The sequence below is a fragment of the Pelobates fuscus genome, chromosome 2 (genome assembly GCF_036172605.1).
Source record: "Pelobates fuscus isolate aPelFus1 chromosome 2, aPelFus1.pri, whole genome shotgun sequence".
NCBI lineage: Eukaryota > Metazoa > Chordata > Amphibia > Anura > Pelobatidae > Pelobates > Pelobates fuscus.
In genome coordinates this window covers 425,829,489-425,855,739 of record NC_086318.1, presented here as the reverse complement: position 1 = coordinate 425,855,739, position 26,251 = coordinate 425,829,489, and the positions used below count along the sequence as shown (strand labels likewise).

Below are 26,251 nucleotides of genomic sequence, written 5' to 3'. Positions count from 1 at the left end.
CATTGACACAGATACCTATACTGACAAACATGCAGATACACACACATATATATACACTGGTACACTTAAGGATACATACTCTGACACACATACAGATACTGACATACATCCTCACTCACAGATACTTATCCTCAAACACGACACAGATACATACCCTGAGACACACATTGACACACATGCAGACACATAGATACATACACTGACACTTAAGGATGCACATTCTGACACACATGCAGGAACACTGACAAACATGCAGATACACAGACACATATATACATACCCTGACACACGTTCAGATACACACATCCTCACACACAAATACTTATCCTGACACACTGATACACATGCGGATACACCGTTACACACCCTGACACACATGCAGATACACCGACACATAGATACATACATGCTCTGTGTGTGGTGCTCTATATGTGAGGTGTGCTGCGTGTGTTTGTATCACTAAAAAAAATAAATATATATATATATATATATAAATAAACTGTATGTCCCCTCTCCCCTCTTCTTACCTTTTCCCCTGGGAGAGGGGACATTGCCCTGGTGGTCCAGTGGAGATGAGCAGCTCTGGCTGCAAGCAGAGTTTAGATCCTCGGAGTGTTGAATTGCCAAACTTGCGGGACGAACCTTCTGCCTCCCAGCACCTCCCTCCCTCTCCATTCTGCCTGTGAGCCGGCGAGGGAGATCCCACCGCCCAATAAAGGCACACAGCAGGGCTAGGGCTGTGATCTTCCCTGTTGGCCCATCGCGGCAAACCAGGCATTTGCCGATGGCCGGGTTCCCAACCCGTGCGGCCGCCATTACCTAAATCATTTTCCATACCCCCTGGGACACCGAATTGTACCCTGGGTTGGAAACCCCTGCGTTTGAGGATCTCAGTATGAACGCTATGAATAATAGTGTTAAGAGTGGTAAGGGTATCATGGGGCCCTCACCATCTAATTAGGGATGTATGTGGTTACCCTAAGTATATGTGTTGTGTTAAGGGATTTTATGTTTATTTTGAGAGGATGACCGAGCTTATGCGAGAGAATAAAAACGAAGAGAAACATATTTGAAGTGCATCTCTATGAACGTTCAGGGACTTAATACCCCGTTTAAAAGAAAATTCTTATATGAATTACTTAAAGGAGAGAATATAGATATTGCTCTGTTACAAGAGACCCACTGGAAAAGGGAAGAGAGAATCAGATGGAGATAGGAGGAGGATATACATGCATCTTTAATGGGGAAGAAAAAAAAGAGGACTCGCTATTGTTTTTTCTAAAAAAAAAAAAAAAAAAAAAAAACTCCAAAAGGAGATAATATATTCAGAGTTGGATAATGTGGGAAGATATCAAATTATAATATGCAAACTAAACTCTCAAATATATACCCTTGTTAATATCTATCTGCCAAAGTAAGATAAACAAAACAGTGCCTTCAGAGCGGAGTTGTATTTAGAATAGTATAAATTATCGAGAAGAAATAAAGACCAACTGACAGAAGAAACATTAAATCAATTAAGTGAATTGAGAGAAAATAAATTCCATAGAATTAAAAAGAATAAATAAAAATTTAGAGAGGTTGAAATTTCTTTACTATTATGATAATAACAGGATTTCAAGATGGTTAACAAATAAGGGAAAAAATAGAACTATATGTATCAATTAAGAAAAAATACAGAAACCCAGAGAAAATTGCTAGGGTTTTTCAAGAATATTACTCCGACTTATATAACATAGTAAATCGATCTCATGAACAAGGGTTAATTAGCTATGTGAAAGAAATTAATCTTCCCAGAATCACACAGGAGTAAGGTTTAATCCAAAATTCCCCCCCTGACTAAATTAGAATTTAAAAAGGCTATTGATAAACTTGCCAATTTTAAAACGCCTGGACCTGACGGTTTGACTAATAGATTCTACAGGATGTATTGAGATATACTAAGCGAACACTTACTAATACATTTAATGAGAATGCTGTTAAAGGTGCGGCACCGAGGGAATTGCTGTGTGCAAATATACTGCCTATTTTGAAGAAAGATAAAAATCCACAAGAAGTCAAAAACGATCGACCCAAATTTCTTTGATAAATGTTGATTCAAAGCTGTTCTCAGCAATTTTGGCAGAAAGGATAATTCATGAAGATCAGTTTGGTTTTGTCCTAAATAGACAAGCAAGTTTTAATACTAGACGTCTGATTGATATACTGGATTGGGGGGAGAGTAGGGGTTGTACTCTGCTGACCATGTCATTGGATGCAGAGAGGGCCTTTGACAGGGTCGGCTGGGGATATATGTTTAGAGCTTTGGAATCCTTTGGTTTTTGTGGATGGATGTAATTAGCAAGATCATTATACCAGGGACCAACAGCTAGAGTTGTGGGGATAGACTTATGTTCTGAATGGTTTTCACTGAATAATGGTACCCGACAGGGTTGTCCCCTCTCACCACTTTTATACGTTTTATCTATGGAACCTCTTGCTGAAAAAATAAGAAAAAAAATCCATTTATCAGAGGAGTTCCAACAAACAGGAGTGATTGAAAGTTGTGCATGTATGCGGATGATACTTTAATAACTCCGACTGACCCTGTAAATTCAGTTAAACATTTAATGGATGAGATATCATTGTATAGCAACTTCTCAAATTATAAAATTAACCTAGAGAAAACAGCAGCAATGTTTAAAATTGCGATAAAAAAATTAAGCAATAAATTATGGATTCTTATAGATTTACAGAAGTAGAAGAAAGTTTTGAGTACTTGGGAATTTTGCTTGCCAACAAAGTAGAAAGAATAATGGAAGTGAATATTTTGAGAACCATTAGATCAACTAACCGGACTTTAAAAAAAAAAAAAAATGGGAAAATCTAATAAGTTGGATGGGTAGAATAAATATTATAAATGTGTATGTTCCGTCCATATGGACCTGTCTTTTTTTCTTGAAAATCCCTGATAGTTGGCTGGAAATTATTCAAAGAGGTTTTAGAAACTTTGTATGGAGGGAGGTTTGGGGGGAGGGGGACACCTCGGATTAGATTAAACTACTTGAGTAATAACCCAAGCCAGGGAGGACTAAATTTCCCAAATATCCAAAAACATTATGAATCCAGTATAGTTTACCATATACAGACTCTAACTAAAAGGGAGATGAGGGAAACAGGATGGTTTTGACTAGAAACAGACTGAATATAAAATATCTGAACAAAATTATTTGGCAGGAAACTGGGTATGGAAAATGTAAAATAAATAAATAATAGCATTCTGACTCATATTATTCCAACATTGTCTAAGATTAAACACACTATGCAGTGCAATGGGAAAATATATGGTTTTATGGAACTTGAGATTTTGGAATCTCTCATAGATGACATAAATTTAGATAAATGGGAAGATAGAAATATTACGGTAATAGATAATTAGATGAAGAAAGGGAAAATTAAACCTTTTTCCGTTTTAGTAAAGGAATAGGATCTCCCCAATTCTGAGATATTCAGTTATCTAAGAATTCAATCATATATATTAAAATATTTTTATAAAGGACCAAAAAAAAAAACAAAAAAAACCCCATCACTTTTATGAAACAGGTTTTTGATCCAATGGCAATCTCTAAATTGTTATCGAAGTCATACGCTCTAATATTATCTACACTACAAAAAAGTCAGTCGAAAATGTTCATTAAGTGGGAAACAGAACTTAATATCAAAATCAAACATACTATATGGAGGGGGGAGGGGGGAGGGGGGGAGTATTTATCAAACTAAATAAAAATATCCATAATATATCTTTAAAGGACCACTATAGGCACCCAGACCACTTCAGCTTAATGAAGTGGTCTGGGTGCCAGGTCCAGCTAGGGTTAACCCATTTTTTTTATAAACATAGCAGTTTCAAAGAAACTGCTATGTTTATGAATGGGTTAAGCCTTCCCCCTAATCCTCTAGTGGCTGTCTCATTGACAGCCGCTAGAGGCGCTTGCGTGATTCTCACTGTGAAAATCACAGTGAGAGCACGCAAGCGTCCATAGGAAAGCATTGTAAATGCTTTCCTATGCGACCGGCTGAATGCGCGCGCAGCTCTTGCCGCACGTGCGCATTCAGCCGACGGGGCGGAGAGGAGGAGGAGAGCTCCCCGCCCAGCGCTGGAAAAAGGTAAGTTTTACCCCTTTTCCCCTTTCCAGAGCCGGGCGGGAGGGGGTCCCTGAGGGTGGGGGCACCCTCAGGGCACTATAGTGCCAGGAAAACGAGTATGTTTTCCTGGCACTAGAGTGGTCCTTTAAGAGAAACGTTTTATAAAATATGTAACAGATGGTATATTGTACCAACAAGATTGAACAGAATAGATCCTAATGCATCAAAGTTGTGCTGGAGATGTATGGAAAGGGTACACATATGGTGGAATTGCCCAAAAATTTAAAAAACTTTTGGATCAGATATATAGATATGTATAGATTTGATAAGATTAAAATTGATTTTAAAAAAAAAAATCCCCCCCGCAGCATTATTAAATTTGGGTTAGCCAATCTTGAAACCATCTCAATTTTATCTGGTCGTACACTGCTTTATGTCCATAAAGATTCTGATGGTGAGAAGATGGAAACAATCTATGGAAATTAGTTACATACATTGGAAAGAGCAGTTAATATTACATATAAGGATGGAACTTACACTTTCATAGACATACTTACCCAGAAACATTTAATATGATTTAAAACCCCCTAAGGAAGGGGAAGACATTATGCCTCCCAGAACGCTTGGCCAATACTCCTCTCAATTGTAATGTGTAAGATTTTGTCTTGTTAATGTTTATATTTGTAAAGTATGTTTTTGTATGTATTTTGTATTAAATGAATGGAAAAATAAAAATGTTTAAGAAGAAAAAAAAAAAAAAAAATCACAACCAATGCAGAACCATGCTCAATGTCTGAGAGGGTTAAGCTGACACTCTGAGCGCTGTTGAGGAGGGGGATGCGGATTGGGAGAGACACCGCCAAACACCAGACAGCCTCAGTCAGCAGAAGCCGCCCTCCTGCATCCAAAAGGTAGGAAAGATGAGGGTGTACATTGTGACCTGCATGTGTCCGTCTGTGTAAGATGTCAGCTTCTCGCCAGCTCTACATACAAATACACATTCACTAATACATACTCCATGCAAAAAAACATGCCTGCATTCAAATACACAAACACTGCTCAGTGCTGAATACAATCCTGCAAGGATGGGCAAATGGTAGATTCGCAGCTGGCAAAGCATTGTGAGAGTTGTACAACAGATGGTGGTGTGGCCATGCTTGTGCACTAGGGCCCTCTCGACTAACCTGTGGATTTTCTACTATTTTGGAGGTAGTGACCCCTACCGGTGTACCAGGTTTGATTTTCTCCTTTTCACTAGAGTGAAACCTTACTGTTACTTTAGCTTGGGGGGGAGGGGGGGGGGGGGAGGGGGAGGGGGGGGAGGGGGAGGGGGGGGGGGGGTGGGGGTGGTGGTGGTGGTGGTGGTGTGTATATATATATATATAGAAAAATATGAGGGAAGGCTGCTCTCCGGACTTTAAAACATCAAACTTTTATTGAGAAATAGTTAAAAAAAACGACCAACGTTTCGGTCCCCGCTCGGGACCTTCCTCAGGGTCAAATAGAACAGCAAAACAATTTTTTTTATATATATATATATATATATATATATACAGTGTACTACAAATTAAAGCAGTTAAATTTGCAAAAGGGAGAATAATTCTAAGCAAAAGTTCTAATCCACATACCAACCCAGGAAGTGTGGCATAGGATTGATCTATGCACCAAAACCACTTCATCAAGTCTAACACACTTAATGAAAACATGAAGAAAACTCCATTAATCAGTGATCTAAAGTGGCACTTGTTTTGAACAGTGTGGAGGTATCCATTTACATACTTTAATAAAGATAGATGCCTTGGAAATAAATGCAAATAAATGGGGGGGGGGGGGGGGGGAAGCCCATCTACAGTTGTCTGGGAGACCACAACTAGAGGCAGTTTTAACCCATTAATATAAAGAATGCCATTTCTCAAAAAATGCAATGTTTTCCGTTGCAGGGGTAACGAGGGACACTGCAGCCAGACCACCTCAATAAGAAGTGCCTAGCATTTAAATGCTGTTGATCAAAACAGATTAGTGTATTTGTTTTGCTACGAGCCCAAAGATATGAAATTACAGTTTGAAAAGGTGGAGACAGGAGCAGGGTAATTTAATCAGACCTGAAAGCAAGAGGTATACAGGATCGTAAATCTTTAGCAGGCTTTTGGGGTGAGGCTTGTTAGGCCAGAGCAGCTGTGAACTTGACCAAGGTAGTGCTTCTAAATATTAATATCCTCCCACTAACAAACTTAAAGGGACACTGTCCAAATATAATAAGAATCACCGTTTAGTAAGTACAGCCACTGATAACATGGAGTGAGGTAACATAAACATCAGGAGTTGGCATATAGCATAGGTTGTGCTTATGAGCAGACTGCTTAACTATGAGCTCCTGAATAGGACATGAAAACATTGTTTAGCAATGGAAAATGAGCCCCTATACTAGGTTTATACCTTAAGTTTAGTATCTGGCCGGGTTGACATAACGTATGATTATATAGTGTGCGTGGATAGTAAGTGGGGTGGGCATTGCCAGAGTCTGGCACATGAGCCCTTCTCAGGAAAAGTGCCAAGCTCGGTGGGAAGGAAGAGCTAGTCTAATGAGCAAAGGTAAAATTACACGGGCTGTGGGCGTTGGGGTGTCTGAGTGTGCCCTATACCAGGTAGTTGTCTTGGAAGACGCCCGGGAGTAAGTGTCAAGTCGGCCTAAGCGTGTGGTATAGGGGAGTCTTATATTGAGACCGCCGTTGGGCGATTATGTTGGTCGGTGTAACAGCGGTGGTCGCTGTGAGTGGGTGATTTTGCGCCTGTCTATGGAATTATTCTCGGCGTGTCGTGCTGAGCTGGGGTCAGGCGGGGGGAGGTGATGGGCCGTGGTCTATGTACCTTCTATTTGTGTAGCAGGTCAGTACCATTAACATGTGTTGGCATTCTGAGATAGCACAAAGTAAATACATTCCCTACCATACAGGATAAGTAAAATTGAACGAAAAAGCAAGAAAAGTCAAACTCTTAGGTTCAGCACTATAAGCAACAGCACTCCTTAAATGTTTTTATAGCATAGACATTAGCGACATACCTATCTCATATTTGTACTTAAACAAATGATTGTCTTATATATATGTGCCAAGGGGTCTTCTTTGCACTGCTGCTTGCCTATTATGTCATGTTACACACCTCTTATCAAAAAAAAAAAAAAAATCCACTCGGCAGATCACTGCACCAAACCAAGTATCACTGCTTTTGTACATGCTTGAGAACGTTATGGGCACTAGCCCACATTTTGTACTGTAACGATTGCTATATATAATCTGCTGAGTAACTAAAATAAAGCATAGTAAGTACAGCCACTATGAAAACATGCATGCATTGAATTATGCATTTTTTCTTTGGTGTATATTTTAAAGACAGCTTTAAAACCTGCAGTTCTGCGGCCTTTGCGACCCATCCCCCTTCTAACCCCAGTCACAGACTTCCCAGTACAGCTCTGTATAAAGTCTTTGCAAGGCAGGTGCTCTGAGCAATTTCTAGCCTCAGCAAGTTAAAGTGCCTTAGGGGTTTGGAATATCCCTTTAAAGGCAGGTTAGTGAATGGATTACCATAAACATGAGCTTTTCTAGAAAAGTAACTAGTCACCTCTCACAAGGGCAGGCGAGGGGCAAAGACGCTGAGGTTTAATCTTTCAATTAACCCATGTAGAACATTAAGGCAAGCTCTGCTCCTTGGAAGCTAAAAAGAACTCAGGAGAGGTTAAAAAAATAACCAGGAAACCAGAACATTTTGGGGGGGAAAAAAAAAAAGATTTTTTTTTTTAATTTTTTTTTATTGAGTGCAATGTAGAACACAGTGCTTTACCACAAGGTTTACAGACTCTAACAAAGCTTCAATTTATAAAAACTAGCTACGTCTCAGGACCCACCTCACAGCTCCCGAGAGAAACCCAATCTTAAAATAAAACAGCCTCACTAGTCTTTTAATAAAGGGAAACTTTGCCAAAGCACAGGAGTTGGTCATTCACGTCCAATCATGTACCCAGCCGTCTCTGGATCATGGCGGCATCTAGCCATTTAACTACACAGTTCATGAATCTTGGTCTTGGTTTTGTGGGAAACCTGATTAATACATGGATGCGACACTTACCCATAACCATTGTAAATTGATTTGTTCATGATTTATGCCACTTCCTGCGGAGTAATATCTCAACGAGACTTTTCCAGACAAATACATAATTTTAGTGAATTGGAAGATTTGAAGTTTTTTTTTTGTTTGTTTTTTTCCCCAATGTTTACATAGTTTGTTAAAAAATACCGCAAAAATATCGCTTTGAAAATAGGAAAAGAAAAATACTCTGTGTGTAACTAAGTTAAGGTCTTGCTTGACGTTGTTCATGGCCGCTCGGCTCCAGACTGTGTAGCGGCTGGCGATCTCAGATTTTCTGCGGGTTTCAGTCATTTATTAAGGCCAAAATCATGCTGTGGGAAGTGGCAATGAAATATAGTTATAAAGCAAGTTTTCAAAGAGATTTATTGTGAACATAACAAGGTTAGCAAAGCAAAACACATAACTGAATGCATTACACTGCGGCTGGTCAGGAAGCAAAACTACAAGTCTCATGATCCTGGTGAAGCAACATGCGATTTCTAAAGCTGTGTCAGGTGAGATTCTACCTCTTGGTCAAAGAGGATTCTGGGATTAACCAGCACGTCGTTCTCCCGTGTAGGAATGTATGTAATTACTATAATCCGTGTTGGCCAGTCCAAGGAGTACATCATTGATACATTATATGTCCCAGGTTAGTATACCAGGATGCTAGAATACATTATAGATGCCTTCACAGAGGTAGTTCTGAGGTCAGATTATGTTAAATAGGACACCATGCGTGTCTGTGTGTTAATTTTGTCCTATCACACATATCCCCCTTACAGTATGACAGGGTAAATGATAGAAGGGATTTGATTTCAGGGTACTCACATCCAACTCAGATTTTAACACTTGATCTCTGATTCTCAGAGAGAACTTAATCTTAAAACTACTAAAAGATTAGAGTTCACTCCATATAAACCATAAGATCAAGGACTATTACACATCCAATGGGATTTCAACTGCTGCTATTCTGGTTCGGGGTTCTGGGAAGCAAAGAATTCATTTTTTTTTTTTATTAAATCCCTGCTTGTGAAATCTCTCTCACTGTGAGACAAGTAGTAGAATTTTCTGAACCAGAACCAGCAATATGAAAGTGGAATTATTTCACCTTTCGAGTGAATCTGGCAAGAAAACAGACGCTGTGACATTTTCTAAACTGGGATATTTCAACTGCAGATTGATCTAGACAGAAATCCAGAAAACGTTACTCTAGAGCAGTGATGGCGAACCTTTTTGAGCCCGAGTGCCCAAACTGCAATACATCCCAACTTTTTTTCCCTCAAAGTGCCAACACGACAATTAAACCTGAATACTGAGGTTTACGTTTAGAAAAAACTACTCGTACAGTTAACAACTTTTGTTTTAAAAGAAGAACACAACATAGAGTTAAATTATACAAATTTTAAATAATGATATAAATTAAGCTTATATTAGTATCTCCAACAAATGCAATACATACACACAGACTGCTGAACACATTCACACACCGAGACATAGACAGACTGCTAAATACACACACAGTCCGCTAAATACACGCACACTGCTGAGTACGCAGTCTGCTGAATACACGCACGCAGTCTGCTGAATACACACACACACACACTGCTGAATACATAAAGACTGCTGAACACACACATATACTGCATTGAGGGGTGCAGTGTATGTGTCTGTGTGTAATGTTGTGTGTGGGGGGTTGGGATGCTGTGTGTGGGGGGTTGGGATGCTGTGTGTGGGGGGTTGGGGTGCTGTGTGTGGGGGGTTGGGGTGCTGTGTGTGGGGGGTTGGGGTGCTGTGTGTGGGGGGTTGGGGTGCTGTGTGTGGGGGGTTGGGGTGCTGTGTGTGGGGGGTTGGGGTGCTGTGTGTGGGGGGTTGGGGTGCTGTGTGTGGGGGGTTGGGGTGCTGTGTGTGGGGGGGAAGAGGGTGCTGTGTGTGGGGGGGAAGAGGGTGCTGTGTGGGGGGGGAAGAGGGTGCTGTGTGGGGGGGGAAGAGGGTGCTGTGTGGGGGGGAAGAGGGTGCTGTGTGGGGGGGGAAGAGGGTGCTGTGTGGGGGGGGAAGAGGGTGCTGTGTGGGGGGGGGAAGGGTGCTGTGTGGGGGGGGGAAGGGTGCTGTGTGGGGGGGGGGAAGGGTGCTGTGTGGGGGGGGGCAAGGGTGCTGTGTGTGGGGGGGCAAAGGGTGCTGTGTGTGGGGGGGCAAAGGGTGCTGTGTGTGGGGGGGCAAAGGGTGCTGTGTGTGGGGGGGCAAAGGGTGCTGTGTGTGGGGGGGCAAAGGGTGCTGTGTGTGGGGGGGCAAAGGGTGCTGTGTGTGGGGGGGCAAAGGGTGCTGTGTGTGTGGGGGGCAAAGGGTGCTGTGTGTGGGGGGGCAAAGGGTGCTGTGTGTGGGGGGGCAAAGGGTGCTGTGTGTGGGGGGGCAAAGGGTGCTGTGTGTGGGGGGGCAAAGGGTGCTGTGTGTGGGGGGGGCAAAGGGTGCTGTGTGTGGGGGGGCAAAGGGTGCTGTGTGTGGGGGGCAAAGGGTGCTGTGTGTGGGGGGGCAAAGGGTGCTGTGTGTGGGGGGGGAAAGGGTGCTGTGTGTGGGGGGGGAAAGGGTGCTGTGTGTGGGGGGGGAAAGGGTGCTGTGTGTGGGGGGGAAAGGGTGCTGTGTGTGGGGGGGGAAAGGGTGCTGTGTGTGGGGGGGGAAAGGGTGCTGTGTGTGGGGGGGGAAAGGGTGCTGTGTGTGGGGGGGGAAAGGGTGCTGTGTGTGGGGGGGGAAAGGGTGCTGTGTGTGGGGGGGAAAGGGTGCTGTGTGTGGGGGGGGAAAGGGTGCTGTGTGTGGGGGGGGAAAGGGTGCTGTGTGTGGGGGGGGAAAGGGTGCTGTGTGTGTGGGGGGGAAAGGGTGCTGTGTGTGGGGGGAAAGGGTGCCGTGTGTGTGGGGGGAAAGGGTGCTGTGTGGGGGGGGAAAGGGTGCTGTGTGGGGGGGGAAAGGGTGCTGTGTGGGGGGGAAAGGGTGCTGTGTGGGGGGGGAAAGGGTGCTGTGTGGGGGGGAAAGGGTGCTGTGTGGGGGGGGAAGGGTGCTGTGTGGGGGGGGGAAGGGTGCTGTGTGGGGGGGGGAAGGGTGCTGTGTGGGGGGGGGAAAGGGTGCTGTGTGTGGGGGGGAAAGGGTGCTGTGTGTGGGGGGGAAAGGGTGCTGTGTGTGGGGGGGAAAGGGTGCTGTGTGTGGGGGGGGAAAGGGTGCTGTGTGTGGGGGGGGGAAAGGGTGCTGTGTGGGGGGGGGAAAGGGTGCTGTGTGGGGGGGGGAAGGGTGCTGTGTTGGGGGGGGGAAAGGGTGCTGTGTGTGGGGGGGAAAGGGTGCTGTGTGTGGGGGGGGGAAAGGGTGCTGTGTGGGGGGGGAAAGGGTGCTGTGTGTGGGGGGGAAAGGGTGCTGTGTGTGGGGGGGGAAAGGGTGCTGTGTGTGGGGGGGAAAGGGTGCTGTGTGTGGGGGGAGGAAAGGGTGCTGTGTGTGGGGGGCAAATGGTGCTGTGTGAGGGGGGAAATGGTGCTGTGTGAGGGGGGAAATGGTGCTGTGTGAGGGGGAAATGGTGCTGTGTGGGGGAAGGAAAGGGTGCTGTGTGTGGGGGAAGGAAAGGGTGCTGTGTGTGGGGGAAGGAAAGGGTGCTGTGTGTGGGAAAGGAAAGGGTGCTGTGTGGGGGAAGGAAAGGGTGCTGTGTGAGGGGGGAAATGGTGCTGTGTGAGGGGGGAAATGGTGCTGTGTGAGGGGGGAAATGGTGCTGTGTGAGGGGGGAAATGGTGCTGTGTGAGGGGGGAAATGGTGCTGTGTGAGGGGGGAAATGGTGCTGTGTGAGGGGGGGAAATGGTGCTGTGTGAGGGGGGGAAAGGGTGCTGTGTGAGGGGGGAAAGGGTGCTGTGTGAGGGGGGAAAGGGTGCTGTGTGAGGGGGGGAAAGGGTGCTGTGTGTGGGGGGGGGAAAGGGTGCTGTGTGTGGGGGGAGGAAAGGGTGCTGTGTGTGGGGGGAGGAAAGGGTGCTGTGTGTGGGGGGAGGAAAGGGTGCTGTGTGTGGGGGGAGGAAAGGGTGCTGTGTGTGGGGGGAGGAAAGGGTGCTGTGTGTGGGGGGAGGAAAGGGTGCTGTGTGTGGGGGGAGGAAAGGGTGCTGTGTGTGGGGGGAGGAAAGGGTGCTGTGTGTGGGGGGAGGAAAGGGTGCTGTGTGTGGGGGGAGGAAAGAGTGCTGTGTGTGGGGGGAGGAAAGGGTGCTGTGTGTGGGGGGAGGAAAGGGTGCTGTGTGTGGGGGAAGGAAAGGGTGCTGTGTGTGGGGGGGTGCTGTGTTTGTGGGGCGGTAGGGGTGCTGTGTGTAGGGCTGCTGTGGGTAGGGGTGCTGTGTGTAGGGGTGCTGTGGGTAGGGGTGCTGTGGGTAGGGGTGCTGTGGGTAGGGGTGCTGTGTAGGGGGTGGAGGTGCTGTGGATAGGGGTGCTGTGTGTAGGGGGGTAGGGGTGCTGTGGGTGCGGGGGTAGGGGTGCTGTGGGTGCGGGGGTAGGGGTGCTGGGGGTAAGTGGGGTAGGGGTGCTGGGGGTAAGTGGGGTAGGGGTAAGTGGGGTAGGGGTGCTAGGGGTAGGGGTGCTGTGGGTAGTGGGAGTAGGGGTGCTCGGGGTAGTGGTGCTGTGGGTAAGGGGGTAGGGTGCTGGGGGTAGGGGTGCTGTGGGTAAGGGGGTAGGGGTGCTGTGTGTAGGGGGAGTAGGGGTGCTGGGGGTAAGTGAGGTAGGGGTGCTGTGGGTAGTGGGAGTAGGGGTGCTGGGGGTAGGGATGCTGTGGGTAAGGGTGCTGTGGGTAGTGGGAGTAGGGGTGCTGGGGGTAGTGGGAGTAGGGGTGCTGGGGGTAGGGGTGCTGAGAGTAGGGGTGCTGTGGGTAAGGGTGCTGTGGGTAAGGGTGCTGTGGGTAGTGGAAGTAGGGGTGCTGGGGTAGGGATGCTGTGGGTAAGGGGGGTATGGGTGCTGTGGGTAGTGGAAGTAGGGGTGCTGGGGGTAAGGGTGCTGGGGGTAGGGGTGCTGTGGGTAAGGGGGTAGGGGTGCTGGGGGTAAGGGAGGTAGGGGTGCTGTGGGTAGTGGGAGTAGGGGTGCTGGGGGTAGGGATGCTGTGGGTAAGGGGGGTATGGGTGCTGTGGGTAGTGGGAGTAGGGGTGCTGGGGTAGGGGTGCTGTGGGTAGTGGGAGTAGGGGTGCTGGGAGTAGGGGTGCTGTGGGTAAGGGTGCTGTGGGTAAGGGTGCTGTGGGTAAGGGTGCTGTGGGTAGTGGGAGTAGGGGTGCTGGGGGTAGGGATGCTGTGGGTAAGGGGGGTATGGGTGCTGTGGGTAGTGGAAGTAGGGGTGCTTGGGGTAGGGGTGCTGGGAGTAGTGGGAGTAGGGGTGCTGGGGGTAGGGGTGCTATGGTAGGGGTCTGTTGGTAAGGGGAGTAGGGGGTGCTGTAGGTAAGGGGGGTAGGTAATTAAATCAGTATCCCCCCCTTCCCTTCTTGTTACCTTTGGTGAAGGGGAGGGGGGGGAACACAGCCATCCCTGGTGGTCCGGTGGTGTTATGCAGGACAGGACAGGTCCTGCAGCTCTCCTGTCCTCCCGCGCGATGCTGTGTGGAGCGTTGCCATGGTAACGCGCGGCAACGCTCCACACAGCTCGAGGGAGGACAGGAGAGCTGCTTCCTCGATCCCTCCCCCCTGCTTCCGGTCCTGCCGACACGGAAGCAGAGTAGGTGCCTGCCATTTCGGGCAGGCAGGCGCCTACTCTGCAGTGATGGCAAACCTATGGCCGCGTGCCCACAGAGAGGGCCCTGCGTGCCACCTGTGGCACGCGTGCCATAGGTTCGCCATCACTGCTCTAGAGTCTAGACTGAAGACTCTACCTTGCAGGCTGCACTGCCCGCAGCATAGAATTCTGGGCTACAGCAGTTTGCGGGAAGCATGCGCAGGACACAAAACTTATCTATACTGTCACATTTAAAGGGAGTAAAAAGTATTTATATAACGTGCTCCCACTTTTATGTATTTTTTTAAACTTGTGAGCAGCCAAGAGTACTAGCAGACTGATAGACACCTGTTCACAACCCAACAAATCTGCCATCTACAGGTGATGTGCAAGCAAGTGAAAAGGCAGCTTTCTACGACTCCGTATGTGTGTCCGCATGGTGGTAATTGTTGAGATCATACGAGGCAGGATCACTACACAAGCAGCATAGATTAAATGATAACTGCCTAACATGATAAATACACGTTTGTTCTTTATTTTTATTTTGGAACTTTGCACTGTAAATCTGATTGGCCCTAGAACAGGGGTAGGCAACCTTTTAACAGCACTGTGCCGAAATAAGATTGTGATGGCCCGTAGCGTGCCGGTCTTTTTTTTTTTTATTGAGGTGTGTATGTTGCCGTATTCTGCTTGATTTATTTATACAATAGTTGCTTTGTATCATTGTATTTGTGCGTATATGAGCTGTTATATTGTATATGTTCATGAGCAGTTTGTGGTATCGTGTATGATACTTATGAATGTGGGCTGTGTATGGGGGGCTGCTTGTGGAATTTTTAATGTGGATGAATATGTCACATTGGTTTGGTAGTGTGTGTGTATGTGTGGGGCTGTTTGGGTTATTGCATGTCAGAGATTGCATTTGGCGTTGTGTGCATTTTTTTGGATTGTCAGTTGTGTTGAGTTTGTGCGGATTGTGTGTGGGGTTGTGTGTTGGCTATTCGTATTATTTGTATGTGAGGAGGGTTATTCTGCATTTCTGTGTAGATCTACACAGTGTGGGTAGCTTCCCTGGGTTCCAGTGGGGACCAAGCTGGCCAGGTACATGTCAAGGACAGGAGCTGCTACAGCAGCTGCGGGCTGCTGTACTCTAGTGTGGATTCCCATTCACAAGTGCTGGAATGAAGGTATCTGAGTTCACTTCATCTATATGCTGCAATGAATAAATTGGAGATTGCCCTTTACCACCTTTTCACATTAGCAGATATCTGAAGTTTCACTTGTTTGGCTCTAGCAGTCTTGAGTGCCGTGCAAAGACACCTTGAGTGCCGTGCATGGCACACGTGCCATAGGTTGCCTACCCCTGCCCTAGAACATTGTTACCAAGCAGAAGCAGATTCACTAATATCAGCACAGCCAGAGTACGCTTGGATGAGCACCATTTAACCTGCACATGAATCCGAGAGTACTGACCTGTATAGGTAAATAAAGAAGCACAGGAGATGGAACCCAAGTTTGATCATGGCTTCCTTCATGTGTGACTTGAGTTGCCCCCTGTTGTGAATCTCTGTTGGATCAAATACTCCAAGGTTTCCGCTTGGCACCATGATAAACCTGGCGTTTCAAGAAACAAGAATTAATGGGTTATTTACATTAAATGGACACATCGGGTTACAGTTACTAATGCCGAGCTTGTTGTTTTTAGATTTAACAAAAAAATAAAAAAGCCCAATTTGTCCGCCCCTTCACTCAAACTACAAACCCAGCCTCTGTTTTTGCTCCAACAATACAGCTGAGTGTTGTAGAGCTGGATGAGGGTTATAGAGTTGTAGTTCAATTGTCACCTTTGTACTGGAAAATTGATAATTAATAGGAATTGTTACTATTACTTACAGGGAAAAAAAAATATTAACTTCACGAGTTGGAAAAAATCTAAATCAATCTATAAATAGAAAGTAAATAAGAATCCCAGCACTTTGTATGTCCCGGAAGGAATGCCTTTATTAGTATCCTATACTGCTGGCCGTGTTGCATTCATCAAATTATTATAAAATAAGCATTTCTTACAGTATGGACAAAAAGTGCTACACACATCCAAAAAAAAAAAAACACGCAACAATCTGACAAGTATAGCACCTTCACAAACTGAGCTATAACGTACAAGGTTTCCTTGGGAACGCATATAATCTATTCATGTGTTGTGTAAATACAGTCAGTAACATTGTTTAAAGGGACACTCCACTGCCCAAATTCCAAATAAATAAAAGTCCCCGTTTAGTATTTAATTTAATTTAACCCAGGGGTGCTGCAAGTTATTTTACCGGTGCTAGGATGTTAGCACCAGGAACTGTGCTCTCCCCTGCCGGCTCTGCAGGACCGGTGGGGAGATCAGAGATCTCCCTCTCCGGCCCGCAAGCACTTTGGTGACAGCCGGCAGAGGGAGGGAGAGAGAACCCGGGGGAGCTCTAACCTGCAGCTCCGCCGGGTTCCCCCCTCGCAAGCTCAGAGCGTTGCAAGCTCAGAGCGTTTTTAAAATTATAAACATATATTAATTTGTTCTCCTACCCGCACAGACCCAACACCAAACAATAGCCCCCCCCCCCCCCATACACACACACACACAGCCGCTTTAAGGTCTAGAGTGTCACTTTTAGAGACTTCGGAGAGAGGAATCTGTTACGAAGTTGCTTCTTGACCGACGATATTCCAGTTAATTAACCAGCCATGGTTAGATACACATTCACAAAGCAGCATGGCTTCAGATTGATCTGTGTGGAATAAAAGGAACTTGGAAAATAAAGGGATGCTATAGTGCCAGGAAAACAAAGCTGTTTTCCTGACACCAGAATCCTGCAGTGCCCCCCTCCCCACATAGCTGAATGGGTTAAAACCCCTTTAGTCACTTACCTGAATCCAGCACTGATGTCCCTCGGCGTTGGGTCAGGCTCCACCCACGCTCCTCCCCTGCCGGCAGCGGAAACCTAATGCGCAAGCACGGCAATGGCCACGCTCGCATTAGGATTTCCACATAGGAAAGCATTATTCAATGCTTCCAATGGGGAAAATCTGATGCTGGAGGACCTCATGCAAAGGTCCATTGAAATTCCAGAAGTCCCTCTAAACAGCCACTAGAGGAGGAGTCAACCCTCAGAGGTAATAACTGCAGTTTCTTAGAAACTGGAATAATTCCCACTGGAGGGTTAAGGGACATGGGACATTGCACCCAGACCACTTCAATGAAATGGTCTGGGTGCCTACAGTGTCCCTTTAAAGGGAAACTCATAACATTGTTATTCAATGTACATATTGTGCTTTGTTGTGAAAGGCATTTTGGAATCGTGAGAGCTCTATCTGGGAGCTGGTTTTAAAATACAGACTTTTAAAGAGAATAGAAATGAATAATGCAAGTTTCAAAACTTTTACACAAACATTTTTATATAAACAAAGCTCTTGCAGTCACTTTAAGAAGGCATAGCTAGAAAGGTGCAGGAACCACTTCCTCGTTTAGAGATAACACAGCGGTAACCTCATTCTATGTATTGTGTAATGCAGAACAGGGATGGGCAGGCGTGGGGGAGGAGATCTGCTGTCTAGTATATATTTATCTAAACACTTGGCGGGTATTTTGCCCTCAAAACTTAGATATCAAGCCTTTACCTAAATGGAAGGAGATTGGCCATTCACAACATTTATTATAGTTACATTTTAAGCTACCTTTTTAATACATTATCATTTCTTTAAAAGAAGTTACGGTCCTGTTAATTTATTCTTCCACAGATCATTAAGCTGAGGGGAAAAGGAATCCGTTTCAGAAAATGCACTTCGTACTGCACATACGCAGGGAGATTGCACAGTTTTCAAAGCGTACTCTGTCTTGTCTCATCTACTTCAGCGTCCCCTTCCCGCCCCGCGACATTTTGAATCCACTACATCCAATTGACCACATCTAGTTACAAAAAAATCCTTACTAACACCGCTAACCTTGATCCTGGTGAAAGAGCACTCGCCCTCTGTTGTTTCACCAATGGGTTGTAAAAGTTGAGGAAATTAAGGCATCCAATTACTAGAGACGGGTACAGTAATGTACGTACTGTACACAGTACTGGAGACCCTATCTTCAGAAGGATATTGATACTTTGGAGAGAGTTCAGAGAAGGGCTACTAAACTGGTTCATGGATTGCAGGATAAAACTTACAAGGAAAGGTTAAAGGATCTTAACATGCATAGCTTGGAGGAAAGACGAGACAGGGGGAATAGGATAGAAACATTTAAATACATAAAGGGAATCAACACAGTAAAGGAGGAGACTAGATTTAAAAGAAGAAAAACTACCACAACAAGAGGACATAAATTAGAGGAGCAAAGGTTTAAAAATAATATCAGGAAGTATTACTTTACTGAGAGGGTAGTGGATGCATGGAATAGCCTTCCATCTGAAGTGGTAGAGGTTAACACAGTAAAGGAGTCTAAGCATGCGTGGGATAGGCATAAGGCTATCCTAACTATAAGATAAGGCCAGGGACTAATGAAAGTATTTAGAAAATTGGGCAGCCTAGATGGGCCGAATGGTTCTTATCTGCCGTCACATTCGGTCTACTTGGTTCCCATGGTTTGAATATTTAAGTTAGGAGCCTGGAGTTGGAGATGCGGTGGAGGTTCTCCCACTCTCTGTCCCTCGACTCCTATATTCATATCTTTCTTTCCCTCTTTTAGCTACACCATCAATTATTTTTTTTACCCACTTGTTCCCTGTGCTTTGGAGTTCCCTCATATTTCTGCTTATTCTCTCTATCTTCGGTATCCAAGAGCGTTTATGTACACCTCAGGGATTGTGACCAATCACGAGTCATTTGTACTATTGTGTTAATTCAATGGGTCCTTGTGCTTTTGATCCCAATGTCTGTATTGTACTCTGCCGGATCCTTTCACAGTCCTATTCAATCACCTGCATGGGAATCCTCTGTGACCGTCTCACTATTTATTATTTTTAAAACCTTGCTTAATAAAGTTTGATTTAAAAAAAAATGCACTTTGTAATGTGGTGTTCTAGATAGGTTTTGGGACAGAGGCAGATTTAGTTTGTACAATGTAAAACGTGTGACTACTCCAGAAACACATAACCCCAAGTTTTTGTGATTCAAAAACAGAATTGTAAATTTTTGTCTAAAACTGTCAAACTGTGACCACAAATATTAATATTTCATCTCACTACAATTCAGTGCTATCCATAAAAGGCTCTATTATTTAGCATTAAATAATTAAATAAGCATTGGTGTTAATTTTCTTAAGTAGGACTTTCATTGCCAGTTTTATTCCCAATGTCTGGTGACAAAAGGTGATCATTTTAGAACATACACGGGCCAAAAGGTAGACCTTTATTAGTTGTAGAACCATAAAAGGAAGTAGGTCTACAGCAAAGTGGATCTATCATTTGTGATCCATGTTTCAAAAGAAAAAAAAAAATGAATAATATAAGATTAGATTCAAAACCCTCAATGTAGTGGAACAGCTCATACACTTTTACTCACCGATAAATATTCCATGTGGCTACCGGTAAATTCAAGATAAAGATGATCCAATGCAACGATACAAGCATCAAAACCGTCACCAGCGTATGGCATATCAGCTCTGGGCGCACCCACTGCCGGGAGAGCAAAGTATTCACAATAAGAACAATCAGGATGTTTTGTAGAGGTTTCCAGCTCTGTGTGGAAGCCGTGCCCAACATCCTAGGGGTTTGGGAAACAGTAGGACCACAAGATGCATGCAAGAGTCAGAATCACACGTCCTTATATGGGTCCATTAAATTAGATGCCAAAAACATGATGTGGTTGGCTACACATTGAGGATTGGGTTGTAAGCTCTGTCATAACTGAACGTGTGAGATAAAGGAGACCAGTCCATTTCCCGAAAATCAAACCTTTCATTCATTACAAGGAGTTAAACATTGAGAGCATCATGCAGGAGATCCATGCATGAATTACTCAGAGAGAGTTAAACCGGCAATAAGAATTTTCCCAGAGGACAGCTGGCATGGGGCTAATGCACAGGGTAAAATATACAGATGTGGTGGGAGAATAACTGAACATGTGATTTATCTGCTCACTAATTCTCCCTCAAAAAGCAATGGAATCGGTCAACATACATCAGCCATTTTCCGGGTGTCACTGTAGGATACTAGGATCTCATGATTTGGTGAAATAAATCTATATATATTTTTTATAAATGCCTTATCGCTTGGTGGCTTCCAAAACAGTCCTCATGCAGCCACAGTTTCCCAAGGTCTTATTTATATAATATCTCTATATCAGTAGAATTGAGACATTATGAGCCAAAGAGAGGGTTAAATCGATCATGATATTAATTTAGCGATTTCTAGAAGAAACAAGATTATAAGTTGAAATGCAATCCTGATTGATTTTGTGTCCTGAATTCCACTGCTGATCTGACAAATCTAGAAAGGGCTACATAAGGACCAGTTTGGAATCATCTAGATCAGTGGTTCCCAACCCAGTCCTCAAGTACCCACTACCAGTCCAGGATTTAGGGATTACCCTGTTGTGTCTAAAGTGTTTTTTCCCCCAAAAAACACCTTAGACACAACTGAGTTATCCTTAAAGGGACACTCCAGGCACCCAGACCACTTCTGCCCATTGGAGTGGTCTGGGTGCCAACTCCCACTACCCTTAACCCTGCAAGTGTAATTATTGCAGTTTTCATAAGCTGCAATATTTACCTTGCAGGGTTAACTCCTTCTCTAGTGGCTGTCTACTTCCTGGTCATTCCGTGTGCTATAGCATCGCTGGACGTCCTCACGCGTCGCCATAGGAAAGCATTGAAACCCCCTTTTTTTAACCCCCTTCAGCAACCTGAGATGGGGGGTGGGAGGGAGAGGGGACGTTTTTTTTTCCTGGCACTGAAGAGTCCCTTTAAATTCTGGACTGTTAGGGGGTACTTGAGGACTGGATTGGGAACCCCTGATCTAGATAAATTTAAAATAGGTAGAGAAAATCGCATTGTTATAGTTTCTTTAACCCCTTAAGGACCAAACTTAAGGAATAAAAGGGAATCATGACATGTCACACATGTCATGTGTCCTTAAGAGGTTAAAGGGTCACACCAAGCTGGATAACCACTACAGACCCAGGAGTACCCTGGCCCATTTTCCTCTGCAAACGTGCAGCATTTCATAATGAACCGCTCCATACACAGACTCCAGGCACCATAACCACTTCAAATAACTAGAAAAGGAACAGAATAGAGACATCTAAGGGTTTACTCACTACGCAACTAATTGAAAACCAGATTCCAAGTTTCAGAAGTTCCACCTAAATTTTTAGATTTCGTTTTAATTCCCTACAATTTGGTGTCCCTCCCGACACTTGCTCTGCGCACATATTTTTCAGTCTGGATAAAGTACACTATTACAAAGACTGGCAGAGAATATTGGTATTGCCTGCACCCAAATAAAAATCACATTTACCAAATCAAAAAAGAGAAAGCCACTGTACCTTGTTTAGTTTGGAGCAACATGACCGGGCATTGATGTAGTCACATTCTAAATCTGACAATGTTATTATCTAGAACTCAAGATAAGGAGAAGGTTCCATTTAACAACCAACAAAAGGAACAAGGTACAAAGTCTGGGGCTCTTTATTGCATTAAATAATACAAGAACACACAATCAATGGTGAGACTGTAACAGTTAGACACCAGGAAATTCAGAAATCTGTTGATTAGCTACATGTATCTCTCCTAATGAAATGCTTAGAGAAGGATTATTCACAGGGAGAGAGCTGTCATTCATCGGATTGGTTTATGGGTTTACACTTAATCTAGGAAGAATGCCTTGCCTGACTGGACTTACTGAAGTTAAAGGTCAAGTCTGAGCATAAGATTGAAACCTTTCTTATTGGGGTCCAGGATTAGGGTCTCCAGGGATATATTTGGGTGTGGGGAGGGGGTTCTCAAAGTTAAAGCTGCAAACTATAAAGTACTCAATATTTCCCTAGAGGGAATAACATGACATAGAGCGTTATCGCACCTAACAGTGTGTGAAAGGTAAATCAAACAGCCTGTGATGGGAGGATTAGTCCTCTCTGTGTGAAGTTAGATGTAACCTGCCTGTGCCCTGTATAACACTAGATCAGGGTTGGCAACAATGTAACAGTGATCTAGGTTGGAAAAGGACTAGGAGCAAGTCATGCGGCACAGATAACACAAATATCTGACAGGCTTGCACTCTAACCCCCAGGAGCTTGCACTCTAGTAATAAACCACCTGTAACCCTGGGGTGACCAATGTCAGACTGTCCCTCAGCTCGGGGAATATCCCAAAGGGGGATCTGGCATGTGTCTCCCCTCCCCTGGCTCTGCTCATACACCCTACCTGTCCACCCCCTCCCACAGGGGCCAGAGATAATCCCATGGGATGACCTGATCCCGGCCCCCCGCAGGGCTCCATGGGGGAGAAGAGGGGGCTCCCCGGGGGCAGCAGCCGGTAAAGGATACGAAGTAGACGGAGAGGAAGATGAGGGCGCAGCAATCAATGAGAGAGAAGATGAAGAGCGCGGCCTCCATCCCGCCGCTTCACTCCGCCGCTCCTTCACTACGTCACGTGACCGCGGCCGCAAGGGATGCCGGGACTTGTAGTATTCAGCCATCACGTGCTCATTTCATAGTTACTACAGGATCCATTCATTCCTTCACTATCTATAAGGATCCACTCATTCCTTCACTGTCTATCAGGATCCACTCATTCCTTCACTGTCTATCAGGATCCATTCAGTCAGTCACTGTCTCTCAGGATCCATTCATTCCTTCACTGTCTCTCAGGATCCATTCATTCCTGCACTGTCTGTCAGGATTCATTCATTCCTTCACTGTCTCTCAGGATCCATTCATTCAGTCAGTCACTGTCTATCAGGATCCACTCATTCATTCACTGTCTCTCAGGATCCACTCATTCCTTCACTGTCTCTCTGGATCCACTCATTCAGTAACTGTCTCTCTGGATCCACTCATTCAGTCACTGCCTCTCAGGGTCCATTCATTCAGTCACTATCTATCAGGATCCATTCATTCAGTCACTATCTATCAGGATCCACTCATTCAGTCACCGTCTGTCAGGATCCATTCATTCAGTCACCGTCTCTCATGATCCACTCATTCCTTCACTGTCTCTTAGGATCCATTCATTCAGCAACTGTCTATCAGGATCCATTCATTCGGTCACTATCTATCAGGATCCACTCATTCCTTCACTATCTCTCAGGATCCATTCATTCAGTCACTGTCTCTCAGGATCCATTCATTCAGTAACTGTCTCTCAGGATCCATTCATTCAGTAACTGTCTCTCATGATCCATTCATTCAGTAACTGTCTATCAGGATCCATTCATTCGGTCACTATCTATCAGGATCCATTCATTCGGTCATTCCCTATCAGAATTCTCTATCAGGATCCATTCCCTAGTTGAATGTAGTAATGCTTTAAAAAAAAAAAAAAAAAAAGCAACAAACCTTACTTATACAGGGAAAGTTTCTAAAATGAAAAATATAGGCCAGATATGAATGCATTACATTATTAAAACAATTATATTGAAAAGATACATAAAGACAGTTTAAACAAAAAACAAACAAAAAAAACGATGCAAATCTTCTTCATCTAAAAAATAAAATACATATATATTATAGGAAAATCTTTGCTATAAATAACATTTACAAAAAAATGACAGATGTCAAAATTTGTATACAAGACTTGTATTGTGAAAATTCAGAAAATGTGCTGAAAGTGAATGTTTTTCAAAGCTATTATTTATATCCTAATGTGTAAATCCTGTATCATCCCCATCTTTATTCGTTTATTGCTTAGTTTGTTTAATTAACAGATATTCTCTATTAATGCTATCACCTTCTTTAACTTTTTAGTTCAAATGATTCAAATCATATTTTTCATCTAAAAGTGCCCCTATTTTTTGTGATTTCTCCTTATAGACTGTATTTTCCAGACCTATTACTTTTTACATTAGACTGTCATTGTAAAACACAGAACTGCAAATGTATACAAAGAAATAAACTTTGTAATAATGTTTCTAAACATTCAGTGTTCCCTTCAATTCACAGTTATTGAAAACCCATGGCATGCTGCTTGTGTTCTCTGCTTGTGACAAATAAAGTTGAAAAGTTCATTTTGGCTGGCTTAAAAACTGCCCATCCTAATATTTCTACAAACAGTAACTAATGAATGTAACAGTACAAATGGCACAAAATACAGAAATAATAACTTGAATATCACTCTGGGTCCCTGGCTTCCCAAATCAGAAAGTGACTAGAATTGGGCATTGAGTGGGTGCTGTGATCGGGCATTACATGGGGCAGCCCTCAGTGAGGACCCCGCTCACACGTGCTGTTCCTGATTCTTGTGGCACTTCCGGGTAGGGAGATCTGCAAGGAGCATCATGAAACCGGTCTCTGGATCCCCAGGGATAGACAGGAGACTGAAACACCGGCTTGAACAGGTCACTAAATATCATTAACTAAAGTGTCAGTGTGGGGTTTGGGGTGATTGGTCTTAGAGAATAGGTAATGGGAATTAAGGGGAAGGTGAGCTTGCATTCCAGATGCTGAGGACTGCCAGTAATAATGATCTGAGGATGATGGGAGTTGCAGCCTAAATCATCTGGAGTTTTTGTGCTTTCCAAGGGTTATACTTGGATTAAGTGCAGTTAGGCTCAGATTTAATTACTGGGAGTTATGGGGGTTGTCACTCCAGCACTTAATATAATTCTGGCATAGAATGATGGGAGTTGTATCCAATCTTTTAAAGCATGCTAGTGCTGTATTGTGATGAGCTCTGTAAAACATATATGCTAGAAAACTGATCAACATAGTTGTGGGCATACCACAGGCAGAATAATAATATATACAATGTATCAGTACCACATACAAATGTACACTATTATACATAGAAATGTGTACAGTGCTGATGGAGTGTATACTGTAATATTTTCTGGTTTGCCTGCATGGTCAATCAGAGAAGGCAGAAAGTTGCACAAGGTCCCGTTTTCTAGAGGTAACGGCAGTTTCTAATTCTAATTTTGTAATTTTAACGTGGAAAATAATACATTGAGATATTCCCCTTGTAGCTATTTATCACTTTAAAACTCTTATTTTGTAATGATAATTTTCTATATTATATGGTATGTAATGAAATAGTTACTCCTGCACCACCTGATCAGGGTTATCTCATCTACAAATGTGTCCCCCCGCCCCACCACCACCACAAGAAAGTGCATTTGAAAAACACCGAGTTGGAATTTCACTGATATAAAACAAAGAGACTGCTTTGTCTTAAAGGGACACTATAGTCACAAGAACAACTACAGCTTATTATATCTGTTCTGGTGAGTATAATCATTCCCTTAAGGCTTTCTAATGTAAACACTTCTTTTTTCATAGAAAAGGCAGTGTTTGCAATAGAGCCTAGGAACACCTCTAATGGACACGCTGTGCAGCACTGACGTTCAGCGTCTCCACGCTCTTCTTTGAGATGCTGAACTTTCCCCATACAGACGCATTGATTCAATGCATCTCTATGAGGAGTTGCTGATTGGCCCGTGCAGCATTTTGCTCTGCCATTGAATTGACAATCTCAGCCAATCCAATGCTTGTCTATGGGAAAGCATTGTGCTTGGCTGAAGTAATCCGTTTTGATGATGACAGCCACGGGGACTGTGCCAAATGCGTGAAGCCCCACACGGCTCTGGAAAAAGGCGAATACATCACCTTTCAAACGCAAGGTTAGGGGGCACAAACACCTAAATGGTGGTTTTAGAACTATAGTGTCAGGAGTACACGTTTGTGGTGCTGACACTGTAGTACCCCATTAAGTATCTTCCTTTGCATTACATAGCTACAGAAAAGGCAGAGCTGTCTTTTGTGAGGTCCTCAACTGTCGATCCTAAGATCTTCCAGCAGTCATCACTTGGGGTCTTTGCAAACTATGCAAAGACCACAGAAAGGGGCAGGTACTTTAAAGGAACACTCCACACACCTAATGCACTTTAGCTTGCTGAAGTCCTCTTTTTTTTATTTTTTTCATTTTAGAAAAAAAATAAATAAAGATTTCAATAGCATTTGGCACTTTTATAAATTAACCTTGTCACCCCTTACCCTCTCCCTGACTTAATCAGACAACCCATAATGTTTCTTCCTGGTTTGACTAGCTCACTGGAGCTAAACTCCAGAGGCAGCAATTGCCCAGAGCACCCGTCTTGCATAGATTTCTCATTGAGCTGCATTGGGA

The 26,251-nt window shown here is 44.3% G+C and overlaps 2 protein-coding genes across 2 annotated transcripts in view; one reads left to right on the top strand and one right to left on the bottom strand.

Annotated features, from left to right (window-relative positions):
- Nucleotides 1-8,386: 8,386 nt before the first annotated feature.
- Nucleotides 8,387-22,566, bottom strand: CNIH4 (cornichon family AMPA receptor auxiliary protein 4). The gene is made up of 5 exons (XM_063441519.1): nucleotides 22,456-22,566; nucleotides 21,457-21,525; nucleotides 19,474-19,586; nucleotides 15,418-15,558; nucleotides 8,387-8,579 (listed from the first exon to the last, which is right to left on the bottom strand). The coding sequence occupies exons 1-5, from the start codon at nucleotides 22,522-22,524 to the stop codon at nucleotides 8,552-8,554; spliced, it is 420 nt and encodes a 139-aa protein (XP_063297589.1). The 5' UTR covers nucleotides 22,525-22,566; the 3' UTR covers nucleotides 8,387-8,551.
- Nucleotides 22,567-24,369: 1,803 nt separating this feature from the next.
- The window catches only part of NVL (nuclear VCP like), a 43,801-nt gene continuing 41,919 nt past the window's right edge, over nucleotides 24,370-26,251 (top strand). Inside the window, exon 1 of the mRNA XM_063444050.1 lies at nucleotides 24,370-24,464. Coding sequence (XP_063300120.1) covers nucleotides 24,405-24,464 — 60 coding nt within the window. The 5' untranslated portion in view covers nucleotides 24,370-24,404. The remainder of the gene's footprint in view (nucleotides 24,465-26,251) is intronic.